This window comes from Aquila chrysaetos, chromosome 4 (genome assembly GCF_900496995.4).
Source record: "Aquila chrysaetos chrysaetos chromosome 4, bAquChr1.4, whole genome shotgun sequence".
NCBI lineage: Eukaryota > Metazoa > Chordata > Aves > Accipitriformes > Accipitridae > Aquila > Aquila chrysaetos.
This window is the reverse complement of record NC_044007.1, coordinates 46,432,193-46,453,942: the sequence shown is the minus strand read 5'-3', so window position 1 is coordinate 46,453,942 and position 21,750 is coordinate 46,432,193. Positions and strand designations below refer to the sequence as shown.

Sequence of the window (21,750 nt, the reverse complement as noted above, 5' to 3'; positions counted from 1 at the left end):
TGGCGCTCATGCAGAAAACCTGTCCCTAAAGGATTTGAAAGAGTATGCCATTCATCTACCCTTCCATTTCAGACAGCTTTACTAAGAAAGTAGTATTAAGAGGGTATAAAGCTTCTTGAATTAATTCTGAAATTCAGCCTTTTTGTATTTTGGATTTGGAATATTTCAGACAGAAACATTATACTTTAAAACGAAATAGGGAGAGAATGTTTTACACAAGAATGAGAGTTAGAAAACGTTTCTTCTCAGGCAAAGACACATTATGGTATCTTAATATCTTTCTGCAACCAGAACATCATTTAGCTCTAAGGGTTTCCATAAGACTCATTTGTGACCATTAAAAAAAACCATTATATTTGCTTCTGCAGAGATGACAAACATAATCAGCCATACCTCTTGCCCAGTATCAATGAATCACTTACTTATAGTTTACAGAAGACACATATTGTGGACACCCTCTACTTACAGAAATAGAGTTTGGGAGAAAAAGTACTTATATTACATTCAAAATAATGGCACTATCTGGAATTTTGGGCTATGAATGCACTCCCTTTTATCACGGCAAACTACTCAATTTGAATGCCCCAAATGTCTCAGCTGATGAAATATTTTACCCCACAAGAATTACGCAGTTGATATTGTAATACAACTTGTTATGTGAACAGAAAACATATGACAAAGAAATTACTCACATCCTCAGTATTAACAATAAGTTTTGCTATGAAGAGGCGAATATTTAGTGGTACTGATGGGTTTCCTAATTTGCCATGCAGAAATTTCATCCAAAGAGGAAGATCTACTGGAACTGTCCCCTGAAATTTAAGAGATTACCAAAATCAACTCACTTCTTGGAACACACAGGCTTACCAAACCAAAAAGCCTCCAGCTTGAGCCACACAGGTCTCATTATAACACAGCCAAGAAAATTAATAAATGAAGGGATTCAATCATGACTCCCTTTTTTGGTATAATTACTGAAAAAAATGCCAACTTTTTGGTTAATACTGGCCTCTTCCACTTTGGGTGTGATCTGGTTCCTCTGCATATGTTTAATCAGAGTGGTCATAGAAGCCATACATTCATGTTGGTTGAGTTCGTCCATTTCCAGTTCCATCTCATCATTTAAAACCATGTATTCTGTGGGCTCCTGAAAAAAAAGTGTTACTATGATTAACAACACTATTTTTAAAAAAATCTTGATAATGCCATGAGTCATTCTGATGTTATCTGTGTTTACAGATTTGACTATATGCTCAGTATGCACAACCGGGAATACATCAAATGTGTTGTTTAACTAGACACCTCCCAAATACATGTACCAGCTGTGCCCATCTTTTACTTTCTGTGCCGACAGATGTCAACCTCATGTTACTCTGACTTTACTACCTGCCAGGATAGGTGTGGCAACTGCTGGAAGCAAGAAGAGTTAGCTGAACCTCACAGAAATCATTTCATTTCATAGCTGAACGAACGTGTTAACACCTTTGACAGGGGGAAAGCCTTATTTTTATGGATGTGCTGTTTCATGCTGACTAGCAACCACAGCAGCTCTCTCTTTTGCTACACAGAGTAAATCACAAAAGAAAATTGTTCATAGTTAGAAATTACAACATTGCTACACAAAGCAGACAGGAAGTACATTTCTCCTTAGCTTCACTGCAGCTAAAATACCTCCTTGCTCCAAAACTTGGAAACAGTTTATCTTTTACCAATGTTAACAGTTATTTTGATAGATTTCATCTTCAGTGCCTATGACACTTTTACAAGCTTTCTTTCTGTTTTATAGCAGGTATCTATCCTATCAGTATTACTGTTGATGAGACACTTCTTGACTGCAGAAGGAACACAACTTCAAGTCTTGGAAAATATTAGATGCTGTTCTTCCAAGAGCAACAGTTACATACAAGGTGCCACAACAGAGATATAAAAATAACACCATGTCTGATCATTTATTCTATGCATTTGATACAACCAGCTTGGTCAAGTGCCTTCGAAGACCGAAAGAAGGAAATGAGGAATCCAGGTGCCTAACAGCAAAATACCATCACAGGATAACCCTGAGTGCACACAAAGTCACAAGCCACCTTCTTACACTCAGCCTGGACTTGACTCACTCAACGTTAGAAACCCAAGGTAGGGCATTGCTTTTCTCCTGCTGTAGACAGTGGAGACAGGGAAGAAGAAAAATGACAGACAGAACACAGCTCAAGTCCCCTCCCTCATCTTCTGGAGGAACCCATTCTCAGTCAAGTAGAACAAATATAAGAGACTAGAAATGTCTTTCTCAACCCCAACAGACATATGCAATTGCTAGAAAGCATAAAACTTTTCTTCCTCACAGCACATAAGTCACTAAATTACCTTTCTCCTGAAATGAGTGTTGCTAGCTGTAACATCTTGGGAGCTGTAAGAAAAACCTTGCACTCCAGTAGAAAAATCAAACTGACTCATTTCCTCACTCAAACTGCTATCCATCATGTATGATGCAGAAGCTAAATACCTGGGTTCATCTAAATAGGAAAAAGAATAGACCATTAATCAAGGTAATTACAAGAAACAAGGCTTTATTGGCCACTAAAACTTGAGGGTAGGTAGGAATTGGTTGTTAGATGAAGTACATTGAATGCTTTTATTTGTTCCTGCTACTGTAGAAGCCAATTAGCAACACATCAATGAACAATGTATGAAAGATGAGAAGGCATTTTTTTCAGTCATAAATGACTTTCATACCCTGATCACCATTCCCTGCATCTCTGGCCTCCTTTCTAATAGCAATGTACCGCTTCTTCCTTTCCAGAGGCACCTAAACAGCAAGAAATAAAGTTTGAAAATTAATTTAAGGTTTTTTATTTACTGTTTATTTACAATTATTTATTTACAGAACTGCCAAAAAATTATCAAACCCATTTAATATGAACAGAAATCCCATGTTGTAAATGACTATAATTAATGCTACAGAACAACAGCTAACTTACTTATTCCTACAGCTGTTCATTACCAGAGTAAGTGTGCTAAAAAGTATATTAAAGTCACATGCACTGCAGGTGTGTTCTAAATTTCAAGTCTGGATTTCTCTCAGAAAAATCTGTTTTAAAACATTTGAGGAATACTCCATTTTTTATTCACTATGGAATCCTTTTTCTCTCTATGTGAGAATTGACCTGGTCTAAAGTGACTACACTGTTAAAGCCCTACTCATTTTTTACTCAGGAACACTAAAGCCCAGAAATTCCACTCACCTCAATTTCTACAGGAAATGTATACTGACGCTTCAGGTCTATCAAATTTTCAAAAATCAGCAAGTTCTGCAAACGGAAGCATGTTTGGAAATACCAAAATTATAATGCTGCACACAACAACAATTCCTCTGAATGTATTTTACTTCTTCTTAAAAAACAACAGATCAGTGTACAATATAGAAAATACAGCACATTTTCTCTTCTAGATCAAAACTTTAAAGAAAATTTTGCTATTCAACTACTCAAGAATTGACAGCACAGACAATGTGCTCTGTAAAGAGGGTATCTCTTATTGAAGTATATTCCAAGCACTGGAGAACTTAAACAATAGGGGTTTTTTTTCTCGTATTTTAGAAAACTGATTGAGAGTGGAGGGAAAACAGGGTAAATATATCACTACTTCACCCATTCCCAAACAGATGGTAAAACCTTCATCAGCAATTCAAATTGCATGAAGGATGCAAGAAAGTCAGCTATGACTTCTTCTACTGCCTCACTGGGTAATTTGTTAATATAATTGCATATCATTCAGGTTTGATTCTTTGATTTATTGCAATCAGGTAAAGTCACCTGCATCTCATGCTCTGGAAGCCTTCTAACAGCAAGAACAGCTTCTCACCTTTTCTGATTTTTCTGTAAAAAGAAAGCCTTGATAAAATTTAATTTCAGTGAAGACACAACTGATAACAGCAATAGCACAATTATATGCTGCACAGTGATACTGTCTCCTCTTCTCCAACAGCTGACTCTCTCCTGCCATGTTTTCTGTAAATGCATCATAGCATGACCTTAAAATAAAAACAGGCAAGAAAACACCATCAGAAGTCTTTTTTTTTTAAGAAGCACAGGAAAGGCCCCAATCAGAGACCAGTGAATCAACAGAATTTCAAGAGATCTTTATTATTATAGCAGTATCAGCATTAAACCACCTCAGATTTGTTCAAGTTCTCCACAGGTGTATCATGCTAAAATGGAACCACTCAGCAATGACAAGTCAACTTCCCCAAGTATTTACGTAGCAGTCCTTAAATGTCAGGAACATGATGATAGGCCATTTTCAGATAAGATGGAGTTATGTTTCAACACATGCATAAATCTTTCTCATGGCCCTTTCCCAAGAAATTACGGACAGGCATGCTAAGCTATGCTATAGATTAGCCAGAGAAAAGCAGTTTAGATGCAATTTTTATAGGTCTTGTGCCCATAGCCATTTATAGATCTTCTGCAAATCATAGCCAACAAATTCTTTGAAATCCTCATAGGACACAGTATTGTAAAATAAAATTTAAACAAACAAACAAAAAAATTAACAGCAATTCAAGCATCTTATTTTTTTTCAGAATATTAAACAAACTAAAAATATTAAAGTAGCATATATATTATTAACCTTTTGTCCCCCTCTGCAGTGGTGATTAAACCAAATTGCACCTACTGGGTGTGCTGCTGTATTATGAAATTTAAATTAAATCCATCCCATCTTCTCATCAATCGTATAAATACCTATCTTACAGCACAGAACCATACTCCTAAAACTGTAAGTATACTGAAACTGAAATTGTGAAAACACAAATTAAAGGCCAAGAATCATATTGAAAAGCAAAAATAAAAGCACAAGCTTAACAAATAGAAAAAAAATGGCAAAAACAGGAGGCAAAAGTTATCGTGACATGGGATTGTAGTCTATGCTAGAGATCATTCTATCAATGCAAATTCAATATCGTGTATTCCATTTAAAAATCAAAAGCTACATCACAGATTGCATTTACCCTTGAACAAATCAATCTTCTGCTTTATATGGCATACTTAAAAAGTGTATCTGCCCAAAACCTCATTAGAAATTAAAAGGAAATAAAAGAAATAATAGTCTTACTTTATTAGTGTCTTGGTAAGTTCATTTCCTTCTACACTCATGGAGCCACAGTAGGCCTGGTTAATTTTTGAGTCCTTGGAGTAAACATCCTCTTTTGAAAGACGCACATACATCACTTCTAGCAGCTTGTAATACCCCATTTTCTTGGTGACTTGTGTATCAAAAGCATATTCATTGGACTGGAAACAAATAAGCAAAACCTCAGAAAGAGGTTTCCTGGATCCTTCCCTTCCTAAGTAGCTCCACAGTTACTCTAGTTTCTACTGAACAGCCTTCAGCTTACTTCTACCTTCTAAAACAGAGAAAAGAGCTGATGATAATAAGACTGACAGATTCTGAGTTCCTGTGTAATACAGTTATTAAAATTATGTTGACCTGCTCTTTATGAGGTGAGCTGTCTTAACTACAATTGGCCTAAATCATTATAGTGATATTGGAGTAAAATAAGTAGAATACCAAGTAAAAGCTCAGACTCATGACACCTGTAAGCAAAACATACATACCTGTCACCATACTGGATATCATTCATCAGTTTATTTATGAACCTCACTTTGGTGACAACATTTACAGCAACAGAAACATGTACGTAAGTCTTGGGTTTAGCTTTTTTTAATAACTATTACTAAATTTGGACGATTTCAGCATCTTGTTTGTCCTGCTGCCTTTAAAGAGCTGCATCAGCAAAACCATGGGAGTGAAGAACTACAGCAAGAGCAGAGACCTCCACTGACAACAAAATCATTGCATGTAACTATACTCTAAATTGGAGGATAGGCTGTAAACAGAGAAAGGAAGATCTGTGCTCTTAATCCCTTGCTGAAGGATCTTTGCAATGATTAGAAGATGCATTTCCTTCTCTAGAAGTAAGGCACCTAATTTAAGAGCTTTCATTACAGAGGTTGAATATCTCTCTCCTACAACGTAATAACAAGCTACAATTTTATACAGCTTTTATATTTCAAGTTAGAATGGGTTTTTGCTTTTGACAGAACTCCAGACCCCTTTAGACATATATAGGTAACTTTCCAACTTCAATTTTTATACACAGTAGATATGCAAACATAGATGAACTTCTGTCCTAGTTTCAGCTGGGATAGAGTTAACTGTCTTCCTAGTAGCTGGTACAGTGCTATGTTTTGAGTTCAGTATGAGAAGAATGTTGATAACACACTGATGTTTTCAGTTGTTGCTAAGTAGTGTTTAGACTAAAGTCAAGGATTTTTCAGCTTCTCATGCCCAGCCAGCGAGAAAGCTGGAGGGGCACAAGAAGTTGGCACAGGACACAGCCAGGGCAGCTGACCCAAACTGGCCGACGGTGTATTCCATACCATGGGACGTCACATCTAGTATAGGAACTGGGAAGTGGGGGTGGGGAATCGCTGCTCGGGCACTAGCTGGGTGTCGGTCGGCGGGTGGTGAGCAATTGCACTGCGCATCATTTGTACATTCCAATCCTTTCATTATTGCTGTTGTCATTTTATTAGTGTTATCATTATCATTATTAGTTTCTTCTTTTCTGTTCTATTAAACTGTTCTTATCTCAATCCGTGGGTTTTGCTTCTTTTTCCTGATTTTCTCCCCCATCCCACTGGGTAGGGGGGGAGTGAGTGAGCGGCTGCGTGGTGCTTAGTTGCTGGCTGGAGTTAAACCACGACAACTTCAAAGGAACAGTGTGTTGGGGAATAGAGAAAACTTTCTCAGTAATAATCAAACTATGTAATTGGCACAAACTTCTGCTTCAAGATACAGAAAACTGGAAAGCAAATGGTTTCAGTTAGTGTTTCACTCAAAGTTAAGCAAAATGTACACACCAATGCCAACACCAACATTTTATTAGACCTTCCTCAATCCTCAAAAAAAAAAAAAAAAAAAAAGAAAAAAAAGAGTAATTCATACCTTTGTAAACCTGGAATTAAGTGTATCCATAGCCTGTACTATAATCTTGCCAAAGAATTCTTTCAGTGCATCCACGCTGCAGTGCCACAAGAGAGTGAGGAGGGAGCGATCCATAAACGCTTGACGAGTAGTATTTGAAAGAAGGTCTTCACTCTGGAACATTTTGTGAACAGTGTCCAACAGTATCACTTGTTTGTCAGTGGTGCTCCTAAACAAGATGGAAATCTCAAGATGAAAACTCTTTTACCAGGCTCCATTTATGTCTCAAACTGCCGTGACATTTAAAATTTTTATTGTCTGCATTCAAACCCTCTTGGGTTATCATCCTACAAGACACACAAGATCAGGTTAAATCGCCACTTATTGTGGAGCTCTCCAAAGAAAATCTCAGCTTCTTACTCTGCAACAGATGGTAAACTTGTTTGTATATCTTTGTTAGTTTAATCCAAAAGCAATCATTACTTTTCTCAGTTCCTTTTCGCTGACCAACCTAAAAAAAAAATAAAATTTATCTGGTACACGTGAAGGATAGAGGCAAACAAGAAGGAAAAAAAAGGAGGCTTCACTATTATCAGGTCCTTCTGTGGCCTATCAAGTGTTCCACTACTAGATGAACTGTTGTTCTGAATAATTTTATAAAAGCTAAAATTTCAAAAATGGGATTTGGGCATAAGGTATATGACTTTGTCCAGGAAACTACATGCTCCAAAATAGTCACTACTTAATAGTCCGTCACGAACTGGAATGTTTGGTTTGGAAGAGACTGAAGACCTCTTCTGTGGACAGAGCATGGTTGTGTCTACAATTTACCACCCTTGAAACATTCAATTAAACAAACGTGGTGGTATATTTTCAAAAGGATTGAACAAAGTAATTCACTGTCAGTTTTAAGTGCTATTAACTTCAGTAATCATGTGGTTATACAGGGATAGCAAATACAGGTATGACAACCAATTACTATCTTCAACTAAATTCTGCCAGAACAAGCTAATTTACAGAAGGCTTTACAAAATTTGCCCAGGTATTGGAAGCGTCATGTAGAAGTTGGTGCCACTTGTTGACACTTCAAAAATATTTTGGAAATGTGAAGACAAAAGCAAAATCTGAATTAAAAATATTATGTAAAACTTTATGGTGTAAATCATCACTATTATAAGGACAACATAATAGAGGAAGCACATTTGCTTCAGCAAATATCAATGAGAACAAGAGCAAAATCCAATAGACTAAACTCACCTTCTAGAAATTCTTTTGAAGCTGGCTTGAAATGAGCCCTCCATGAAATGTCTATGGTCCCTACAGAGGGTTTCTGTCATCAACTGCAACAGCATTGGACTCTGAGACAATTCTAATGCATCTAAAAACTGAAAAAGAAGTAATGCATAATATAAAAAGCCACACTGGATCAAATCAATTCAATCTAATTAAGTAATTATTTTTCAATGCTGAACAGAAGCAGATGCACAGAAGGATATGTTTATTTAATGTGTATCTGTACATGAAACTTCTGGATAAAGACATAACTCAGAAACAGAAAAGTTGATTTCCTTACGTGAACTGAGTGTTCCCCTCTAATTCCAGATCCTGTGAAACATTGTTTCTAGATATAGTTCACTTAGGCTTCTAATTACCTATTTGTTAAAAATACTGACCTTCTTAATGCAGTCTACATAGTTATTGTGCTTCAAAGTTCCCTTGGGAAACTCATCAGAGCTCATGGGAAAATTGAAAGCTACAAGTTGATCAAGAGCGTTCTTAAGGTCATTAAGTTTTTCTCCAGTCAAATTAGTGAAGAATGGGAGAATTATCACTGCTTGGCCCTGAAGAAAAAAAAAAAAAAAAGCAGCATCACACTAAAAAATAAATTATTCTCTAACTATGAAGCAAACTGAATAGAACCACAAAAGAGCAGCAGTGACTGCGCTTACTGATCCAATAGCTCAGCATACTGATAAAGATACATTACGTAGCTGCTCATCTTTCAGGTGCTAGTTCAGAAAACAGCTTTGGTCACTGCTGAGTGAGAGTTAAAATCTAATTAATTTCTCATGGCTGACACGGCTATGAGTAAGACCTCATTGTTTTTTTAAGCAAGCGTCCATTCTCACACAAGTCACTGATTTAATGCACCACCTGGCAGCTAAAGCAAGATCCCAAGCTTTATTTATTTCAAATGTACACGAAAGTACAAAACTCTGTCTAGCTAAAGCTAGGCTGGCAGAGCAGCAACTATGCAAAATTTTTCACCTTCTAGTCCAAAGCTTATGCTCCAGCATCTTTTACAACTTCCCCTTTCAGTATGCAGTACTCTATCTCCCTCTCCTGACCAAGCCACATATAGCAGTTAATCCATTAGTACTGGTTGCATACTTGCAGAAACGGACATTAAAATCATGGCAGATGTTTGTAATTTGACCTGTAGGAAATGCCACTCCTTACTAAAAGCCTGATTAGTTGTCATTTCTCAAATGAACACTTTGGAGTTCTAAATAATTTGCAACCGACAGTAAATTTTTTCCTAAATATTACATGCCTTTCATCTGGGCAAGAAAAAGAGCACCTAAATCAAAACATGACACCTGTGATATTGCCTTCTTCCTGAAGAACAAAAAGGATGATTTACAATTTTTAGGATGTTGAACAGGAGAATAAAAACTGAAGTGGTGTCCATATTACCATACAAACTAAGGTAAAATTTAAGCCTAATAACAGGGAATTTCATAAACGACTAACATTCTCATCTGGGGAGGGTGGGGAAGCTGCTGTAGTGAGCAATTTACCTTAAGATTTAAGCCTAAATTCTGATCAGTAAGTAGACTGGTATAGGTATTAAAAACAGCCGTAAATGCTTCATGATTGGTATTGAAAGAAACTGAAGAGTCTATCTGGAATGACAGAAGAAATAAAAAAATTAGGATTTTTTTAAAATAATCAGAGATCATTGTATTAATGAACAATAACAAACCATGCGCTATAGAATTGTTTATTTCAAAAAATACACTAAATTAACAGAAAGCACATATGGAGTGATTTTGGTTTTAAAAGGACTATCAAAAAGAATTCTAGAAGCTCCTACACAGTACAAACAAAATCATAATGTTGGATATTTTCCAGTTCAAAACGATATTAAGCTCCCTCCCAAAGCCAGATTTCCTCCTGGTCACTTCACTGCCAGCTAATACAGCAATACAGCTCACATTCTGTGTCTAACACATACCTTTAAAACAATTCAAGTTTAAAATAATTAATTATAAAAAAAGAAAAAAAAATTCTCAATAAGTGATCTTTGTGTATATTTGCAAACAGCTACTTTTACAAGTTCCTAAAAAACCCCAGCAGGGTAAGTAGATACATTATGTTTTCAAAATAGAGAAAGAAAAAGAAGACCAAAACCCCAAAGTAACACAAATTAAAGGTCTTTGAAACAAAGATCTTTCTGCAGTCTGTTGATATGGGTAGAACTCCTCCATTGTGACTTGCTGGATGCCAACATAACAAAGAATGTTATCAGAGGCTGTTCAGTTTCAAAGCTTACTCTCTGCACTTGTACCCATTCTCCAGAAGGAAAAGAGGCAGCTAAAACATAAGAGCAGTTTAAAAAAAAAGGGATGGGGGAAGGGGGAACAGTCGGGAAGAAGAGCAAAATCTAGTAATTTCTGCCTGTCCAAGTATTTTTTGTAGTTAGCAATTAAAAAAAAAAAAAAAAAAAAAAATCACATTTAGATAGTCTCAATTTTTTTTTTCTTTTTTTTCCCCAAACATAAAACATTAGAATGAAATAGCATTTCTTTAAAACGAGATACAATTCCCACAGAATTGCAAAGCTACCTGGATTTTATGAAGCAACACATACCTGCAGAACTTTTGCCAGCAGGGTCAAGACTGCCATTTTGCTCTCGGGAGCGGAACCTTTGGCCCACCAGCTGTCAAGTTTCTCCCAGTTTCTTAGTACAGTTGTGACCAGTTTCACTCCTTGCTGCTTGCGTACAGTACGTTCCCTAAAACTCTGATCTAACATGCCATTCAAAATGCTACCAACCTGGAAGGAAAAGCGACAGGTAGATTCTTGCATCCCAAATGAAAGCATCATGCGATCTCTTCATTGGTATGAGCAATCTTAAAAAACCAAAAGCATCACATAGCAGTGCTAGATTTAAATCTCAAAAGGATACAGGAGAAGTCCCTCTGCAGGAAATTAAAAGCACACACTTTTTTTAAAAAGACTTCTATCCAATTTACTCTTGTTTCATTCAGAGTACAATGCAGCAATTCCCTCCCATACCTTTTTTATGAATATGGAGAAATAAATGATAATCCAGGATAACTAAAGATCAATACTTGAAAATTTTAGCTAGTGTGAAGCTGAGAAATAGGAGAAATAGCACATATACTAAATTATTTCCATACATTTTGAAAAGAACAATAAACTATGGCATACCAGACAGGAACTAAGTATGTTTCAATCTCTTTTCTTCAAAAACTAATGGTCATTGACTTCCAAACCCGAGTTCTACATTCTGGTCTCGAATAGTTGGCAACCACCTAACAAACTGGATGAATGTTATCAACCTTGTGATTTCACCAGATTTGGATGGGTACAGTAAAATAAGCCTTACTTTTTCTTCCTGTACGTTACAAATGCATAAAACTAAAAAGAATATATATATTCTCAAATGTAATCCGTAATATATTTTTTTAAGAAGTCAGACAAAGAAGAAAAGCAGACAGCAGACAACGGAAAAGTGTTTGTTTGACCCAATTTGGCTATTTACCTTAATTAAATTAATGACATGAAGACTTTTAACACTATTGCCACATGTAGCCAGTGTAAATTAGTAGCCTGTAATTTATCAGAGATACTTTTTGTCCTAGTTTCAGCTGGAATAGAGTTAACTGTCTTCCTAGTAGCTGGTACGGTGCTATGTTTTGAGTTCAGTATGTGAAGAATGTTGATAACACCGATGTTTTCAGTTGCTGCTAGTAGTGTTTAGACTAATGTCAAGGATTTTTCAGCTTCTCATGCCCAGCCAGCGAGAAAGCTGGAGGGGCACAAGAAGTTGGCACAGGACACAGCCGGGGCACCTGACCCAAACTGGCCAACAGGGTATTCCATACCATGTGACGTCCCATCCAGTATAGGAACTGGGAAGTGGGGGCGGGGAATCGCCGCTCGGGGACTAGCTGGGTGCCGGTAGGTGGGTGGTGAGCAATTACACTGTGTATCATTTGTACATTCCAATCCTTTCATTATTGCTGTTGTCATTTTATTAGTGTTATCATTATCATTATTCGTTTCTTCTTTTCTGTTCTATTAAACTGTTCTTATCTCAACCCGTGGATTTGCTTCTTTTCCCGATTTTCTCCCCCATCCCACTGGGTGGGGTAGGAGTGAGTGAGCGGCTGCGTGGTGCTTAGTTGCTGGGTGGGGTTAAACCACGACACTTTTAAATGTAAATCTATTGTGGCACACTCTGCACAGGAAACACTACAAAGTCATCACAAGAACCAGCCTTTTAAAACATATATACATCTTTCTACAATCAAATTGAACAATTTCTGGTATCACAAAAAATTATGCTCCCAGTGTTTTAAAACGTTACTTGGAAGTAACACCTTTAAGCATAACATCTTGGATTAAAAAAAGATCCAATTATTTTTAAAAGGACGACCTACTTTCCTGAACATCTTTTTAAGCAAAAGGGGAAGTGGACTTTTGATCTTTCTTTTTGACCCTTCTGTTGGTCAGAAGTACTGAAAGAAGGCTTCTCAATTATAACACATTTCCTTTGTGGACCTGAAGGTGAGCTCTACATTAGTAAGTAGTGTGGACCAACAGGAGAAAATCTCTTGAGCAAAACAAACAGTGCTGAGACTGAGTACATGACAACTACCCTATATTTATTTCAGGTCACGGCGGGTTGTGTGTGTGTATGTCTCTCTTTTTAATACTTTGACCTAGCACTGCTCAAGTCTTGAGGACTAAATGCCCATTAGTGGTTGGAGTTAATTTTCCAGTTTAGTTTTATCCAAACCAAATCCAGTCCACATGCTCTGGGACCACCCTGCAACCAAAATCAAAGCACAGTAAATGGGAACAATCAGACCTGCTTTGAAAGGACATTCTTGATCTGAAGTATTATGCAAAAAAATCCTGAAATTCATAGATTTCAGTATAGGTAATAGGTAAGCACTTTCCACTCGGTTTGACATGAGATGACATACAGCCTAAGATATGTCAGGTTGCCAGAAATCATGAAGGTAGCACCAGTAGGCCACGACAAAAACATAAAAAAAAAAAAAAAAAAAATCAGTGTAATTCTGTCCGAAGTGCAACTAAATGCACTTTTTCCCCACTATACACTCTGTAACAACAACAGAAAAAGTGTTACTTCTAACATTCCCATTTGACTTTGTCCTTTTTAAAGAAGTAGTCCAATACCATTTGGGGATTGCTGTCAGATGATTCCATAAGCTGAACTATGGTCACATCCAGGTTTTTCAGCAGCTGTTGATTGATGGTTTCTGAGAACAGGCTGTAGAAATATTGTCCATGAGAGAAATTGATCAGGTTCTCCTGGGATGTTCCCGATAGTGGCACAGATAACACTACTGTGTTCAACAGCAGACTTACTAGCTCCTCACACTGTGAAAATTAATGTATAAATACAAAGTTATCTCAAGCACATTAAATTTCACTAATTTCTTAGAAAAGTGCATGAGTTTTTTTAAAGCTCCCATCCCAAACTGTTTTATGTTACCAGAAAGAACAAAAAGCACAAACAGAATACTGAAATGCTTGTTATCTACAATTGTCACTCAATTAAGCCAGAGAATCATTATAGCTCCTCTGTAGGAGTATGAATAAACCAGCAACCTCTTCTACTCAAAATATAGGTAGAAGACTATTGATGATGAGTATTAAATGATGATTATTAAAACTAGAGAACCATATCCTACCTGGTCATCAATAGCAAAGGCTAGCTGCAGGAGTCTATCAGCTAATTGCTTACTGCTGACATCTAATGATGGAAGAGATATCCTTTCACCCCCAGGTGCAATGCCTTTATAAACAACTGAAAGAAGCTTAGAGCCAACTGAGAAATGAGGCCCTTCATCCTGTGGAAATAAACAAACAAGTGATAATTAATATAAGCTGAAAAAAATAACAAAAAGGTCTTCCAATCCATCCGTATAGCTAATGAAAACACTTGAACTCCAGGTCATTTTCTTATAAAGTGATGCAAATATACCATGACAAGACACCTTTCTAACTGAGGAACAAGATTTTTAACAAGACAACCCTGTTGCGTGCAAAGTTCAGAACAAACTAACAGTAATCTGAAAATCTTCAAAAGATTCTGATCCTCCCCCAGATTTTTTTCAGGTTATACCATTACTACAGAAACAGAATGAACAGCTTAGTCAAAATGGGTGGGACACAAAAGGTAAACCATGCAGCTCCTTGAATATCACCATCCTACAATCACAGCTCTAGCTTTTGTTTAGACATAGAGGATGGGTGGCAAACACCCCAGAGAAATTAATTATTTTGTTACTTGTTAAATATAGCCTTGCTTACCAGTAGACAAATTTTCTCAGTCCTTGTGGCTGTTGCATAGCCTGTTTTCCTTCAATTGCCCAAAGTAAAATAGAGATTAACTACTTAGTAGAAAGAAACTTAGTAAAAAGTTTCTAATATAGCGTAGATCTACTAATATAGCGTAGATCACCACCCCCCAACTGCTCTCTATACTGTTTTCCTGCAACTCAGACGCACTATATTGCTTCCAACCAGCCAGAAGGTATTCCTTTTCTAATTTCCTTCATCACTTTGAATGTTCTCTGTTTAAAAATTCTTGAAAAATGCCTGCTTTATAGGATAGTAAATCCTGATTTTTTGAGCTTTCAGTATTGTAAAGCTCACTAAAAGGAAGTTTTAGGTGGATTTTTGTTGCCTCCAGTCCCTGGAAATTGGAGAAAGACAGACATAATTATCAAGATCGTTCAAATCTCAGTATTGTGCTACTCAGATTTGTAGAATAAACATAAAACATTTATTTCTGATCCCATTCAACATCAGCTCTTCACTATTGATTTCATTTTACACAACTTCATCTGATCTGTTCTCTGTTTTCATACTGGCCTTTTACACAGGAAAAGCTCTACTGTATAAAAATATTCACCGTTATTTTCTGTATAAACAATTACCTGATTGTGAAGAACAGAATGAAGCAGGCCAGATTTCTGGAGTTGCTTGCAGGCAGAAAGGACAGCAGTAAACCTAACTTGATCAAAACGTGCATCTGAATTAAACAGATCAACAGAACAAAGGTCCTCAAGGCTAATGAGGAAAGAGAAGCAATAACATTACATTGGTGGGGAGCTCCATGTACAACCATACACAACATTATTTACTTCCCATTTTTCACGGTGAGTGGCATTTGTTCTGGATTCATGCTTACCAGAAAGCCCCTTCTTACCTCTGCAGTGTAATTCTTTTTTTTATGCACAGTTTGAAAGATTCCTTATAAGGAGATTTCATCAAAGCTTTCATGAGTCTCACTGAAATATCTGGGAGATTTTTCATGACTTGCACATCAGCTGTGTTAAAGCCTATGTGTGATGGATCACACACTGTCATCACCAGAAGCTCTATAAGGCTTGCATTAAGCAGTTCCTTCTCAAGCAGCTAGAAAGAATAAAACATTAAATAAAAGGTTTATTTAAAAATTCATTTAGATTCCCCTATCTTATTCTTCATAACTTATCACTAGTCCTTCTATCTAAAATGACACCAAACACGGAACAGTAACTATTCTCATTAAGCAATATTCTCTTTCTCTATGAAATGTCTGACTTCCAGTCAATCGTGCTAATACACAGAAATTAAGTATCTATAAAAATATACATAGGATATATGCTATCTCAAACTGCACGCAAGATCTTTTAAGTCCACACAGGCCTGTTTCAGTCTTGATTATACACGTGTAATCACCTTGAAATCCAGATGTACACCTCTGTGCACACTATTAGAAATTTACTGAAAACAGGAGACAGTCACAGTCTCAGAACTAAACTTGGCAGTGTAAATTTTGTAAGAGACTCATAAGTACTATACTTTATATAGTTAAATAGAGTTTATATTGCATATACTGAATTCAAGAAAGAATTGCCACAATCTACCCTTCTGCCTTTTAAGCAGCTATCACTTCCATATATTTAAGGCCATCAGGAGTCATACAGGAAAAACTCATTGCAAGTACTCCATACAGAACCACCACCTCAGTCAACATACAGGAATCTTATAGTCAATATACAACTAGAATATACAGGAAATATTGATTCCTCTAATCAAAACTACATCACGCACTAAAATTCAACTGTGCAATATAATTCTTTTCACTTACATGTGAAGACCACAACAGTTCGTGACACTTAGACATCAATTTCAATTAAAGCACCACTGAAGATGCTGTTCTCCATTGAACTAACCTCACAGTGAAACCACAAACCTTTAACTACATATAAAATTTGTACCTTTTATCCACTACAGATTTCAGTGCATACCTTCCAGAAATCCTGCTGGCACGTTTCCAGGATCATGGTGACAAACTCCATGGTTCGGACTATAATGGTACACTTGCTGTAATTATAGACATCTCTCTCTTGTGGACTGAACATGCTGCCTTTTGAACTGCAATCAAAGCATTGCTCTGCTGTGTGGATATCATGCAAAGCAATAGTTTCAAGGAAGAACTGCACAGCTTCCAAGAACGACGATCTTTCATTTACACCTAAGAAGAATCATACTAAGTTGAAATGATACAGCAGCTCTCAACTTCCAAATATATTGTGTTTGGAAGAAAGCATTCAAACTGAGATAAACAGAAAGCCACCATGTCTCACACTGGTGTTTTCTGAAAGTCCTATGCCAGTTCCAAATATTAACATTCTGGGCAGTGAAGGGTAGCTTTCTACTTAATGATCATTACAAGCACTTATTAATGATGATGATTTAGGTATGTGTAATAAAATGGATAAAAATTTTAAATCCCTAGTTTTGAATAATTTAGCCCCATGCTAACTGCATCCAACAATGACCTTGCAGTATTGTTTTAAACCAAGACAGAGATGACACTGCCAGACAGTCTACCTGGAACTTGTACAAGGCTTCGTATATGAAGTAACTATGCAACTGTACTACCAGTGATAAAGAGCATTTTGTTTAGACGTGCATGAATAATTAAAAGAAAAACTTTTTGAGAGATCCAATGGCTACACAAGGTATTACTATGCACCTGATCAAAATACAAATACAAGGCTTTCGGACCTGACGCAGTTGAAGCATCAGGAACTGAAGAAAGGTAACATGTACAGGGCTTGAAGTGAAAAAGGGGAGTCCTTTCACAGCTTTCTTATAGCTCCCTCCAGACTTTAATAAAGAGCAGGTAAACAGCTTTGGAAGGATGAAAAAAAAAAATAAAATATCTATCGCTCTCCTCAGCAGAGGGAAATCAGCTGTACAGAATAATTTTTGAAGATGAGATAGAGTAAAGCAAGTTGCTGGTGAGTGGATGACTGAGACACAGAAATATAAAGGTATATTTCTAAGACTAACTATTAACAAAGTACTTCTTCATCAAAAAACATCCAGTACAACTGTCATTGAAACCTTTGGGAGAGTCTGTAAAATTCATCAATTCTACATTTAAGAAAAAAGCTTTAAGTCCAAGTTAAGGAATTCATTTTGGATGGGCTTTGTGTAACAGATGTGAATAAGCCTAATGCAATAGTTAGTCACTCACACAGTATTTCATGAGGTTTGATCATTCGCAGCTCAAAGAATGTATTGTAGCAGTCCAGTGCTGCTAAGAACATATCCATCCACCGCATGACAGTCTGTAAACTGAAGGGCTCCTGCATACCACGAAGAGTTGGCTGAGAAAGGATCCCAGACAGACTTTTGGCATCGCTGCCACCTCCTTCAAATTTGTTAATGAGGAAAGAAACACCATGTTTTTTCAGAACATCAGCCAGCCAAGAAGATGGAGACTGGTTTCCTGATAGAAATAAAACCAGATATATAAATTCTCTAGGAAAAACATTTCAAATTAGCAAGTAATTAGAGAAAAATGGACTGACATGCCCAAACGTCGTGTTTTAAACTGGATCTTCTAGCGGAGAAGGTATTGGTTCTCTTCCCACAAGGAAGAGGCCAATTTGTGAGACACTTGCACTAGTTCCCAGTCAGCAGATACTGCCTTCATAGCTGGATACAATAGCAGTTCTGGGCCTGTAAGTTCTCCTTCCTGCCTGGAAGGAAGTTCATAACAAAACTCTCTTCTGTGCCCACAAACATCCCACAAGCCTTGAGGTTCTCACATTATTTGATTTCCAATGTGTGCAACTACTCAAGTTTCTATTTAACAGCACTAAGTGAACATTTACTTAAAAAATAATTTTTCTTGTAATTAATACTTTGCACAGAAAACATAGAGGGAATACTGTGCCCAGGATTTAGTAAACAAAGACAATAGTGCATTGTGACTTAAAATACCTGGTAATAAAGGAACAAATTCATAGAAGAGCTCCATGGCTTTATGTCGGCACTCTGTCTGAGGTCGTCCACACTGCACTAAGAGCCACATGACAACATCCAGAAGACACACTGACTTAGTAGCTGGAAATCCTCTGCACAAAAATATTAGGGATTAACAGTCCTCTTGACAACTGCCAAGAAGCCATAGTCTTCCAGTTGAAAAAAAAATATCAAAACGTTTCATGAACATTATGTATGTCTTTTTATGTATCTAAACACAACCCATCTGCACTACAAGGAAGAGCTCTTCTACAAGCACGTCTTGCACTGCCTTCCCTTCTCCTCACTCTACCTTGGATCCCCAGAGCATAGTCTTTGTGGCAACAATTTAAAAAACAGAATCGGGTCTCTTCGTAACACTCAGAGACAAAAATGGAGATTAAAGTTCAAATAAGCCTACACAGTTTTTCCCCATTCCTAATCATCCAGTCTCCTAACTTACCAAACGCCACACCAGTGAGCTAACTCTCTTGACTCCACTTGCCTGTTTCTTTAGGATTGCATGATAATTCGGGTAAAAAGGGACCTCAGGAGGTCTTTGGTCCAACCTCCTGCTCAAAACAGGGTCAGCTATGCAATCAGACCAGGTAACTCAGAGCTTCATCCAGCCTGATATTGAATCCATTCTTGCTTCTTCCACCTTTTTCACTACCTCTCTTTAACTGCTGATCATCCTATTGCAGCTTGTTCTACTTCTGCTAACACTTAACAGCAATAAGAAAGACTTCAGAATACTTTCCTCCAAGTGCTTTGTAGCACCAGTGCTAATGTTGTTATAAACACTGCTGTGAGGGAAATATGCTTTTCTTTTCTGCCTGTCCTTACCAAACTAAAGCAAGCTCAGCCTGCTGGAATAAAGAATGACCATCATGATCCTCTAGCATCACGTCCAGCACTTCCTACCAGTAGTTCAACGGATATATCAAGAGATTTGCATCAGCAACAGTCACAGGATGAATTCCTCATTCAGAATCCCAACTGTTTAATGGAACTACATACACTGTTAATTAAAATGCAGTATTAAAAAAGTAAAAAAATGGCAAACTGCTGACCGTGGTACTCGCCGTTTTCCCTCCTTGTTCAGAGAAGGTGCTTTATGCTTGATAATGCGCTTCAGGTGATTAATAGCATCACAACATTGTTGAGTGGTACCTATTAGAAAGAGAGAATTGACATCTATAAATAAATGCTAGTAACTTGGTTAAATGAATCAAGGTATTAGCACTATAGAAATGGTGCAAGAGGCTTACACACAGGATAATGTCTACCAGCTCCACTACTCTGTGCTTCTACAGTAAATTTTTCAAGGCCGCAGAACAAAATAATGAAAAAGCAGACAGGCCAACACGGCCTTAGCCAATCATGAGGCCTTTGCTATAAAACTGTATATTCTACTTTCTGTGATCATGCTTAGAGAAACTGTATAATTTTCCCATATGAGTATTTCTTCTGGGGCCACTTCTATCATATCCTGAACTGTTTCTCTGAAATAAATAAAGCTTTGTAACATCAGTTTTTGGTTTTATGTTCTAATTACTATTAATTGATGAAAGTCAGAGCATGAAAAAGAAAAAAAGAAAAAAAAAAAGAGAGAGAAAAGCAGGTTTACTGAAGAATCATTAGTACTGTGAAAGAGGTCATAGATTCTTCACACAGCTACATACTGTTGTAGAGAAGAATGACAAGGCAACCAGGAAAGGGTATTACAAAATGGTGGTAATCTTCCACAGAATATATAGAAATGTCACTTTTTGGAGCACTTTGTTGGTTGTAAGAGAGTAGACTTGAAGATTCTCATCAAGCTACATTTTTACACTGTGTAACGGCAAAACCGGGACTCAAATCAGAAGCACCACTAGCATTTCTATTGTTACTATAAAACTGTCAACCATCGTAATGTGAAAAGGTTCTTTCTCCTGGGCCCAAAATCTTCCACTTTTATATGTTGCAAGCAGTTGATTCAAAGTGTTCCTAACCAATAATGAAAAATAATCCTTCCTTTGTTGCAAAACTAAGCACATTCACTTCTCCTACAGTTATAGTAGTTTTTCTTTTTTAATCCAAGATTCAACAGGATGGCTTTTTTCTTCATTCCATAGTTAGTTAATTATAGCTCACCTAATGATTTCTCATCTTTATGGGTTAGGGCCAGGCTTTCCAGAAATACAACCAATGCTTCAAATACAAACTGCTCCACCAGAGAATTTTCTTCCCTTTAAAAATCAGGAATAAATTTCATGAGAAACATGAGTAGAAGAAGCACTAAGTGTGAAATTCTAATTAAAAAAAACAAATTAAACAAATTAAAATGCTGTAGAGACAAACTGCACAAGGTGTTTGCACAAAAAAATACATCCAAACCACTCTAAAAAATAGCATTGAAATTTGCTGACACCTTTAAAAGGCATAAATAACTTCCAATAAACTTGTGATAGAAATTTAAATTTATACGCTCCCCACCTGCAGAAAGCCCAAACTACAAAATTATAATTAAAAATTAATAAGCTGAGTAACTCAGTTTTACAGCTATCATATACGTTAATAGAATGAGTGTCAGTGGATGACTATTTTAGTTCTACACTTAATTCTTTTTATCTGCTTGAACCTTTAGTCCAAGCTAGTTACTATTTCAAGCTCTGTTTGCTCACCTAAATTCTCTATAGATGCTGTTAAAAGCAAGTGCTGCACCCAGTCTCTTGAAAGCACTGGGATGAAGAGCAAGACTATACAACCGTTTAAAAAGAGACTGGGTGTTTGCTGGGCTTTTCTCCTGCTGTCTTGGTGTTGTCTGCTTAATAGACCATTTCAAAAATTCTCGTATGCACTGACCACAGAAATCTCTCAAAGTGCTGTCAAATGGATCCACTATGCCAGTCTGAAATTACACAAGATTATTTCATTACAAGAATGAGAAAAGCCTCGCCATTGTCTCAGTGCAGTATTAGAGCAGCTTGTTTACACAGTATTATTTGTACGTTAAAAAAGTGTACTCACAGTTTCCCAGATATAACAAAGCTTCAAGATTACTACTGTCAAGGGAAGGGCAGCATTTCCAGCCCTCACAGCACTGGATTAGGCCTCAAAGATCTGGATTTGTAGTCCTGTCTCACCTACCAGTTTAGGAGTCTTGTCTAAGTCACTTCATT

At 36.9% G+C, this 21,750-nt stretch overlaps 1 protein-coding gene across 4 annotated transcripts in view; it reads right to left on the bottom strand.

The window, feature by feature from the left end:
- PRKDC (protein kinase, DNA-activated, catalytic subunit) overlaps positions 1 to 21,750 on the bottom strand; it is an 87,866-nt gene that overhangs the window by 41,244 nt on the left and 24,872 nt on the right. For 3 of the 4 annotated variants that reach the window (XR_003922919.2, XM_030010985.2, XM_041122934.1), the window contains 22 exons: positions 21,253 to 21,479; positions 20,723 to 20,817; positions 19,657 to 19,756; positions 18,563 to 18,696; positions 17,811 to 18,065; positions 16,573 to 16,799; positions 15,486 to 15,694; positions 15,214 to 15,346; positions 13,963 to 14,121; positions 13,445 to 13,648; positions 10,859 to 11,044; positions 9,786 to 9,890; positions 8,658 to 8,825; positions 8,242 to 8,369; positions 7,006 to 7,213; positions 5,110 to 5,288; positions 3,859 to 4,027; positions 3,240 to 3,305; positions 2,731 to 2,803; positions 2,362 to 2,510; positions 1,010 to 1,147; positions 693 to 812 (listed from right to left, as the gene is read on the bottom strand). Coding sequence is in view for 3 of the 4 variants with exons in the window: in XM_030010985.2 (XP_029866845.1) it covers positions 693 to 812; positions 1,010 to 1,147; positions 2,362 to 2,510; positions 2,731 to 2,803; positions 3,240 to 3,305; positions 3,859 to 4,027; positions 5,110 to 5,288; positions 7,006 to 7,213; positions 8,242 to 8,369; positions 8,658 to 8,825; positions 9,786 to 9,890; positions 10,859 to 11,044; positions 13,445 to 13,648; positions 13,963 to 14,121; positions 15,214 to 15,346; positions 15,486 to 15,694; positions 16,573 to 16,799; positions 17,811 to 18,065; positions 18,563 to 18,696; positions 19,657 to 19,756; positions 20,723 to 20,817; positions 21,253 to 21,479 (3,432 nt within the window). In the remaining variant the exon portion in view is untranslated. Of the gene's footprint in view, positions 1 to 692; positions 813 to 1,009; positions 1,148 to 2,361; positions 2,511 to 2,730; positions 2,804 to 3,239; positions 3,306 to 3,858; positions 4,028 to 5,109; positions 5,289 to 7,005; positions 7,214 to 8,241; positions 8,370 to 8,657; positions 8,826 to 9,785; positions 9,891 to 10,858; positions 11,045 to 13,444; positions 13,649 to 13,962; positions 14,122 to 15,213; positions 15,347 to 15,485; positions 15,695 to 16,572; positions 16,803 to 17,810; positions 18,066 to 18,562; positions 18,697 to 19,656; positions 19,757 to 20,722; positions 20,818 to 21,252; positions 21,480 to 21,750 lie in introns of all 4 variants that reach the window. The other variant, XM_041122933.1, reaches the window with a different exon arrangement.